The sequence below is a fragment of the Entelurus aequoreus genome, linkage group LG11 (assembly GCF_033978785.1).
Source record: "Entelurus aequoreus isolate RoL-2023_Sb linkage group LG11, RoL_Eaeq_v1.1, whole genome shotgun sequence".
In the NCBI taxonomy this organism is placed as follows: Eukaryota; Metazoa; Chordata; class Actinopteri; order Syngnathiformes; family Syngnathidae; genus Entelurus; species Entelurus aequoreus.
This window is the reverse complement of record NC_084741.1, coordinates 71,876,530-71,886,529: the sequence shown is the minus strand read 5'-3', so window position 1 is coordinate 71,886,529 and position 10,000 is coordinate 71,876,530. Positions and strand designations below refer to the sequence as shown.

The 10,000-nt window shown below is 40.5% G+C and overlaps 1 protein-coding gene across 2 annotated transcripts in view; it reads left to right on the top strand.

Annotated features, from left to right (window-relative positions):
• Nucleotides 1-10,000, top strand: part of LOC133660446 (cell adhesion molecule 4-like) — a 534,597-nt gene that overhangs the window by 431,618 nt on the left and 92,979 nt on the right. The window contains exon 1 of one of the 2 annotated variants that reach the window (XM_062063950.1): nt 1,442-2,052. The exons of the other annotated variant lie outside the window; for it this stretch is intronic. Coding sequence (XP_061919934.1) covers nt 1,944-2,052 — 109 coding nt within the window. The 5' untranslated portion in view covers nt 1,442-1,943. Of the gene's footprint in view, nt 1-1,441; nt 2,053-10,000 lie in introns of those variants that run through there. 2 annotated transcript variants of the gene reach the window in all.

Genomic DNA, 10,000 nt, shown 5'->3' with positions numbered 1-10,000 from the left:
TAACAAAGTGTAGATTGGATTTTAACCTATTTAAAACATGTCATCAAAATTCTAAAATTAATCTTAATCAGGAAAAATTACTAATGATGTTCCATAAATTCTTTTTTTAAGTTTTTCTCTTCTTTTTTTCGGTTGAATTTTGAATTTTAAAGAGTCGAAATTGAAGATAAACTATGTTTCAAAATTTAACTGTCACTTTTTTTCGTGTTTTCTCCTCTTTTAAACCGTTCAATTAAGTGTAAATATCATTAATTATTAATAATAACATAGAGTTAAAGGTAAATTGGGCAAATTGGCTATTTCTGGCAATTTATTTAAGTGTGTATCAAACTGGTAGCCCTTCGCATTAATCACTACCCAAGAAGTAGCTCTTGCTTTCAAAAAGGTTGGTGACCCCTGTTCTCTACTAAATCCTTTCAGCAAAAATATGGCAATTTCGCGAAATGATCAAGTATGACACATAGAATGGATCTGCTATCCCCGTTTAAATAAAAAAAAATCATTTCAGTAGGCCTTTAAGCATAAGAGCTGTGTGATAATTTATACATAATTATTCTAACAAGTCTGACGCCTTCCTACCCCAGCGCAGCTTTAGCCAGCTGGTCCGTCGCATACGTGCACCCGGCGTTTCCACAGAAAGAGGCACTGTGACGCCTCTGCGGGCGCCCGCCTGGATACATTAACGAGGACGAGACAGTGAAAGGGCCAAACACTGCCCAATTCGCACCCCGCTTCGGTCAACAGTGGACAGTCGAGCACACATTCGGACACACGGCGCCACTGTTTGTGGACCTGAATGACAAGCATTGTCACATCACTACACACACACACACACACACCACCAACCATTTAACCTTCACAAAATAGTATGCAAAATATGCAGATGCTGATCCCACACTGGAGTCGGGCATCAGGGGCGGGTGCTCGGGGGTTATATAAACACGTTGCAAGACAACTAACGGGGGACAGACGGGCTTGATTAGCCACACCGCCACGTTGGGATTATTTTGACGTTTATAGATTTGTATCGGAAGGGAGACGACCTTTGGCGGACACGTTTTGTTGGAGACTGCCTGGATCCTCTCAGGGATCTGACGGAAGATCAGATAGCATTTTCCTCGCAGCCGGAACCGTTGGGGGGGGAGGGTGGAGATCACTCGGCTATTTGCGAGTTGAAGCACTGCAGGCATGTCGCTATGTTGACGTTATCGGTAGAAAAGTACGGTGATGGACAGTATTTCTATTGCTGGCCTCAAACAGAGCAGGTATTTAGATGAGTCTATGCTGGTTTTTTGGATGATCTTTGCTAAAAGACTACTTTTCCATTGCTTGGCTGCCCGTGTTCTTTGACCCCGCTCCACCTGTGAAGCGCTTTGACTCGACTCTCAATCGTCTCGACTCTCCACAGATGATAGAGTCCCCGCGTCTCCGGAGACCTGGCCTTCTGGGTTCCCCGCTGATTCGCCGAGCGAGTCATTAACAGACGGGGCGCGTTTCGTGGTCGCCCTAGATTCCCCGAGTCCTCCGGGGGGAGGGGGGTTTGTTGCGATGCTTCAAAAGTGTGCGTACAGCACGCGGAGATTAAGTACCTCAGCCTCGTACGACTATTGTGGTTTACAGTTAGGGACGAGCTAATTGTGTTGTTGATGGCGAGGAACGCTGCGTTGCGGGTCTCTTGTCTCTTGCGGTGGAACTTAGGCGGGCCGGCAGTGTTGTTGTTCGCAGCTCAGCGTCCGCATTGTTCTAAGTAGCACAAACTCATTTGCATGCGCATTGTCGTCAAAGCGTCTTGGCTTCTACCTCCCGGCGAGCTTCTTTCCCAGTGACGACTTCGTGTCTGCTTGAGACAAACCGGAGCGGACAAATCAAGTTTGTGTCAAGACTCGTTCGTCAGTTCCCAGGCACAGAGGATCCATTGATTGCAAAGTGCACATCAATACACAATGAGGCGCGTTGGGAGCGCCGTCTTCAGTCGCCTTGGCCCTGCCCTCGTCTCCCTGGCCCTGCGCTGCCTGGTCCTGGTCCTGGTGACGGTCCTACTCGGATTCGCCCGTAAGTTACACCAATGCATCCTTATCAAAGGAGACACAAGGTATCGATTCCACGGGGGAGTCATTATGTAGCAAACAGGTCAGCGGAAACAGGGACAGAATCAGAATCAGAATAGTTTTATTGCCATTGTTTGAGAACGGGTTCACAAACTAGGAATTTTTCTTGGTGCAATCGTGCAACATAAAACACATATAACACATATTTGGTAATAAAAAGAGCTGTAACTGAGTTTTTTGATTGATTGAGACTTTTATTAGTAGGTTGCACAGTGAAGTACATATTCCGTACAATTGACCACTAAATGGTAACACCCGAATACGTTTTTCAACTTGTTTAAGTCGGGGACCACTTAAATTGATTCATGATACAGATAATATATACTATCATATATACTATCATCATAATACAGTCATCACACAAGATAATCACATTGAATTATTTACAATCAGGGGTGTGGAGGGGGAGGGGGGGGGTAGGATATGGACATCAAGTAGTGGACATAGAGAGAGAGAGAGAGAGAGAGAGAGAGAGAGATCAGAAGGCATAAGAAAAAGTATCTGCATTTGATTGTTTACATTTGATTGTTAGCAATCCGGGGAGGGTGTTAGTTTAGGGTTGTAGCTGCCTGGAGGTGAACTTTTATTGCGGTTTTGAAGGAGGATAGAGATGCCCTTTCTTTTACACCTGTTGGGAGCGCATTCCACATTGATGTGGCATAGAAAGAGAATGAGTTAAGACCTTTGTTAGATCGGAATCTGGGTTTAACGTGGTTAGTGGAGCACCCCCTGGTGTTGTGGTTATGGCGGTCATTTACGTTAAGGAAGTAGTTTGACATGTACTTCTGTATCAGGGAGGTGTAGCGGATTTTATAGACCAGGCTCAGTGCAAGTTGTTTAACTCTGTCCTCCACCTTGAGCCAGCCCACTTTAGAGAAGTGGGTAGGAGTGAGGTGGGATCTGGGGTGGAGGTCTAGAAGTAACCTGACTAGCTTGTTCTGAGATGTTTGGAGTTTAGATTTGAGGGTTTTGGAGGTGCTAGGGTACCAGGAGGTGCATGCGTAATCGAAAAAGGGTTGAATGAGAGTTCCCGCCAGAATCCTCAAGGTGCTTTTGTTGACCAGAGAAATCTATCAGAGAGCTATCAGATCATGTTATAGACTTAGAAGGAATTCAAGGAGCTACTGTTAGGAGTTATTGTTCATAATGCGTGCGTGTATGCATTCAATCCATATCATAGGCCAGACCTGGGCAAAATACGACATCAAACCTGTAGCTGCCATTATGATGTGCAGTGCTGTTTTTTAAATGACCGTAAGTCTTGAACTATAGCAGGGATGTCCAAAGTGCGGCACGGGGGCCATTTGCGGCCCGCAGGTAATTTTTTAACGGCCCCACGGCACATTCTAAAAATACGATTTAAAAAAAAAAAAAAAAAAAAAAAGTGATATAAATGAGCAAACAGGTGACAAGAAAATGTTGCTATGTTGACTCTAATAACACTAAGCTGCCATGCAGGCTGTTTCTTTCTTTAAAAAATTATAATGAATCAAAAACAATGTTATTATGAATTATTAACCTATTCAAAGCTCCAATTACGTCACATTAAATATTCCACTTTGAGATATTTTTGGGGCCTAAAGAAGGGCCTAAAACGAACCAACAAGGAACATAATAAACAATAAAAGTTACAATTGACGGATAGATCTGAAGTTGATCTCGAGACTATTGTGTTAAAAGTTTTTTTTTTTTAATCCTGCACTTTACTGAGCAGGACCATTTGGATCCCCAATAATTTTAGTGGGACTTTTTTTTTTTTTTAAGTGTCATAGCTCAAAAAATAATAATACATCAAAATCAATGTTGTTCTGAGCTCCAATTATTATACAATCTGAAATGTTCCACTTTAAATTTTTATTGGGGTAAATTATTGCATATTTTGTGTTTTTTCCATAAAAAAAATAGGGTTTTCTTTGACAAAAAGGGCATACAACTTAAATCTTAAAAACATTTTTTTTTATATTGACAGATAGACCTAATAATGTTGATATAGAGATTTAAACTTTGAATAATAATAATAATAATAATACTAAATAGTGACCCATTTTATATATTTTTTTTAACCTAAACCCTATGGGGTCCCCGGGATTAAGCCTGAGTGGAGGCCTAAATGTATATTTTTTATACATATATTGTATTGGTTTTTAAAATAAAAAATATCAAAATGGCCCCCACTTGCTTTGATTTTTCAGTGTGCGGCCCTCGGTGGAAAAAGTTTGGACACCCCTGAACTATAGAAAGTATTTCAATGGTTGACATCTGTGCTTTTGGGTGTTTTATACCAGTTATTACGGTAATCTACATCACAGCAGCTCAGACAGGAACAAAGCAGAGTGGGCGGAGTTTGTTTTCAGAGCAGGGGGAATAGAGATTTCCAATAATGGCTTTTTTACCGTTATTCGATATTCCGATATTGTCTAACTCCTAATTACCGATTCCGGATTCCGATATCAACCGATACCGATATATACAGTCGTGGAATCAACACATTATTATGCCTAATTTTGTTGTGATGCATTAAACAATGTAACAAGGTTTTCCAGAATAAATCAACTAAAATTATGGAAAAAAAATGCCAACATGGCACTGCCATATTTATTATTGAAGTCACAAAGTGCATTATTATTTTTTAACATAATTACAAAAGTACACTTCATTCATTAACGGTGTTACAAAAAAGATCAGTTAGAATAATACATCATGTTGGATATAGAGAACATACAAATCCTTTATTTATTGAATCAAAAATACTGAAATTCCACGACATAGTGAATTTGCAAACAGCTAAAATTATGCACAAAGCAAACTATAACCTGCTACCCAAGAATATACAACAATTCTTCTCAAAAAAAGAGGACAAATATAATCTTAGAGAAAAACGTAATTTAAAACATTTGTTTGCACGTACAACACTTAAGACCTTCAGTATATCAGTATGTGGAATTAAATTATGGAATGGATTAAGCAAAGCAATCAAACAATGTACTAATATGATCCACTTCAAGAAACTCTTCAAACTTAAAGTGTTTACAAAGTACAAAGAAGAAGAACCATGACAAACATTCTCAATTTATTTCATCCATCCATTCATTCATTCTTAAAGTAATCTTACTTATCTCATCATATGAAATATGACTTACTTCACCAATTATTATTATTAAATTCTTACTATTATTTATTTATTTATTTTTATTGTAATTACTTATGGAGTTTATTGTGAAAAAATTGTGAACAGGAAGTGAACAAAAAGTTTTGCAACTGTTATGTAAAGAAAAGGGGTAGGATTAAATAAGCTCTGCTTCTTCCTACTCCTTTTCGAACATGTTGAAAAGAAACTGGAAATTGTGATGTATCATGTTGTATGCTTGCATGTTCGAAATAAACTCAAACTCTAACTCAAACTCAAACATGCCTCAAAACAGCAGCTTGGAATTTGGGACATGCTCTCCCTGAGAGAGCATGAGGAGGTTGAGGTGGGCGGGGTTGAGGTGGGGGATGTGGTGGGTAGCGGGGGGTGTATATTGTAGCGTCCCGGAAGAGTTAGTGCTGCAAGGGGTTCTGGGTATTTGTTCTGTTGTGTTACGGTGCGGATGTTCTCCCGAAATGTGTTTGTCATTCTTGTTTGGTGTGGGTTCACAGTGTGGCGCATGTTTGTAACAGTGTTAAAGTTGTTTATACGGTCACCCTCTGTGTGACCTGTATGGCTGTTGACCAAGTATGCCTTGTATTCACTTGTGTGTGTGAAAAGCCGTAGATGTTATGTGACTGGGCCGGCACGCAAAGGAAGTGCCTTTAAGGATTATTGGCGCTCTGTACTTCTCCCTACGTCCGTGTACACATCGGCGTTTTAAAAAGTCAAATGTTTTACTTTTTGAAACCGATACCGATAATTATGAAACCGATACCGATAATTTCCGATATTACATTTTAAAGCATTTATCGGCCGATAATATCGGCAGTCCGAAATTATCGGACATCCCTAGTCCGGAACAGATGCGGAAGCAGATTTTTACAACAAAGTTCTGCATAACAGTGATAATATATCATACTGTAGGTGTTTAATACCTTTGTTTGTTTATTACATTGTTGTTGTGTTTTGCTTGATTGTAAAAGAAGCTCTATGGAGGAGCTGGTCTGACAAGTAAAAGAGGAGCGAGGTTCATATTCAGTGTTTTATTGTTCATAGTTAATATTGTAAATCCCACTTTCTTTATTTCCATGTACATTTTGGGTGTCCCATTCAGTAAAAAACTATGTAATATTCCATTCCGTTTGTCATACCTTTTTTAGAACTCAATCGGACATTTTGACTTTTTTGATTGATTGATTAAAAGTTGTATTAGTAGATTGCACAGCGAAGTACATATTCCGTACAATTGACCACTAAATGGTGTCATGTCTGTGTTAATCATGTTTTTGTTTTGCTTGGGTTTTGGGCTCTTTTTAGTTCCTGGTTGCACTTCCTTGTTTGGTTTGGTTTCCATGGTCACCCGTTAGTTTTCACCTGTCTTGTCACGCACCTGTTTCACATCCTCGTGTCACGCACCGGTCTCACGTTTTCACTAATCATGTCACCAGTATTTAAAGGCCTACTGAAATGATTTTTTTTTATTTAGACGGGTATAGCAGATCTATTCTATGTGTCATACTTGATCATTTCGCGATATTGCCATATTTTTGCTGAAAGGATTTAGTAGAGAACAACGACGATAAAGATTGCAACTTTTGGTATCTGATAAAAAAAAAGGCTTGCCCCTACCGGAAGTAGCGTGACGTAGTCAGTTGAACATATACGCAAAGTTCCCTATTGTTTACAATGATGGCCGCATGAAGTGAGAGAGATTCGGACCGAGAAAGCGACAATTTCCCCATTAATTTGAGCGAGGATGAAAGATTTGTGGATGAGGAAAGTGCAAGTGAAGGACTAGTGGGGAGTTGAAGCTATTCAGATAGGGAAGATGCTGTGAGAGGCGGGGGTGACCTGATATTCAGCTGGGAATGACTACAACAGTAAATAAACACAAGACATATATATACTCTATTAGCCACAACACAACCAGGCTTACGTTTAATATGCCACAAATTAATCCTGCATAAAAACACCTGCGTGTTTGTTATGCTAGCTCCTAGCTCCTCTGCTAGCTCCTAGCTCCATAGAGCACGCCAATACAATTCAAACACCTGATCAACACACACAATCACTCAGCCCAAAAGACCGTTCACCTAACCCAAGGTTCATAAAGCTTATATATTTTAAAAAAGTTACGTACATACGCAAAAAAAAGTTGCGCACATACGGTCAAGCGATCAAATGTTTAGAAGCCAAAGCTGCATACTCACAGTAGCACGTCTGCGTCTTTGTCATCCAAATCAAAGTAATCCTGGTAAGAGTCTGTGTTGTCCCAGTTCTCTACAGGCGTCTGTGTATCGAAGTCAAAAGTCCTCCTGGTTAGAGTCTCTGTTATCCGAGTTCTTCCATCTTGACTGCATCTTTCGGGAATGTAAACAAAGAAGCGCCGGCTGTGTACTGTTGTTGCTGACTACGTTCGAAAAATACGTCCATTTCGCTCCGACAACTTTCTTCTTTGCTTGCTCAGCTTCCTTCTCCATAATGCAATGAACATGATTGCAACAGATTCACGAACACAGATGTCCAGAATACTGTGGAATTATGAAAGGAAAACAGAGCTTTTTCGTATTGGCTTCAATGTGGAAGGCATACCCGTGTTCCCCGGTCTACGTCACGCGCATACGTCATCCTCAGAGGCGTTTCGAACCGGAAGTTTAGCGGCAAATTTAAAATGTCACTTTATAAGTTAACCCGGCCGTATTGGCATGTGTTATAATGTTAAGATTTCATCATTGATATATAAACTATCAGACTGCGTGGTCGGTAGTAGTGGCTTTCAGTAGGCCTTTAAGGCCATTGTTGCCAGGCAGTCGGCCTGGCGACATCACTCTGTTCACCCTCATGATCCATGCTGCGCTTCCTTTTGCCATGTCAAGTAAGTTTTGTTATTGTTCATAGTTTTTTGCCTTTGTGCTAGTGTTTTGTTTTCATAGTCTAGTTTTGTACTTCCGCCATTGTGCGCGCCTTTTGTTTTCATAGTCAAGTTTTTTTCCCTCCGCTGTGAGTGCTTTTTGTTTATCCCCTTTTGAGCCTTTTTTGAGTCAATATATTAAACATGTCCTCACCTGCACGCCACGTTCGGTCCAATTCCTTTGCACCACGGGAGAACAAACCACGCCACAGACCGAGTCTTGACAAATGGTAACACCCGAATACGTTTTTCAACTCGTTTAAGTCGGGGTCCACGTTAATCAATTCATGGTAAACACACTTTTCAATGTAAAGTATTGCTGCTGCAAAAATCAATCCAGGCAGTCATCACTCCAAGTGATGAAATATGTGCCTCATATGAAATGTTCAAGTTGCTAGTAATTACGGTTCAATGGGGATTAAGAAAAGGGAATATTAAAAGGGGAGCCCTCGGGGGGGTGATGGAAGACGAGGCAGGAACAGAGGAATTGAGCGCTTGTGTCACTATAACATATCAGAAAGAAAGATGGTTGCTGGCAGGAGCAGGAAGCAACAGTATGTGCCAGGAGAAGTTCTGACAAGTGTGTCGTACATGAAGTGAGCTGCTATTAATACTCCCGCTGTTTTTTACCGTTAGGCGCTTAATGCGGGGAGATGCTCCTCGCTGGTAAACAAGTGGCGAGCTGTCACTGGCACGGTGTCAGAGATCTCTGCGCTTAGACCACGTCTGTTTTCTGCAACGGAAGGACGCTGTTGTAATGTTGTAGCGGAGAAAGGCTGCATGCATGTGTGTGTGTGTATGTGTGTGTGTGTGTGTGTGTGTGCAGGGCCGGCCCGTGGCATAGGCCGTATAGGAAAATGCTAAGGGCGCCGTCCATCAGGGGGCGCCACGCCTGCGCCACAAACGGAGGAAAAAAATTAAAAAGTTGGTACTATTATTTCTAAATACATAAAATAATCCCACGTTAATTAAAATGCAAAGTAAAGCCTATTTAATAGAAATATTATTTGTTACAACATTACGCCCCCCGCCCCAAAAGTAGTGGACTTGAAGTGGGTGTGGCATGGATGATTGTTTGGCACCCAATAAAAGACTTGATGGAGGATTCTTCCAAAGCAGGGCTTCAGTCAGCAGATGACAACTTCCTGTTGTCAGCGAGGCCAGGAGTGAATGAGTGAATTAATGTCATCATGTCATAGGCACTCGACACGGTGCGCCCCCTCCCTTCCCGTATCGTGACTCTTTTTGGACGTCACCACATCAAAAAATCAACACAAGATGTCAAAACGGCCAAAACTGTCAGGTGCCCAGGGAAGAAAAAATAGAAAAGAAGAGGAGGAGAAACGAGAAAAAGACAGAGCTAGCAGGGAGGTAACGTTAGCCTACATGAAATTATTTGTCTATTACAGAATGTGGTAGTAACCTTTAGCATTAAGCTAATGTTACATGATTCGGCAATTCCTAATCAATAAATAGCTAGTTCTGTTTTAACGTCGGCTTAATATTGTGGAGGGGGCTAAATTGTTATGGGAAATAATAATGTAACGTTAGGTAATTACAGTACTCCCTGGTGTACAGTAATTTGTAAGTCATTCTGGTTAATGCAATATTAAAAAGCACAAATAGAGAACTCTGTTGGATCCCCTTTTTTTGTAATATAATTGTTAAAGTCATACTGGTTTGATATCTTGTTTTGTGCAGTGCCTTATTTATATTGTATTTTTAATTTATTTTATGCAACTTGTTGACACGTTTTATTTTGTGTTTATGTATGTAAAAAATAGTGTATATCATATATTCATTTTTTATTTTTTGTATTCATTTATTTATCCATAGTTTTTTTTATCTTGT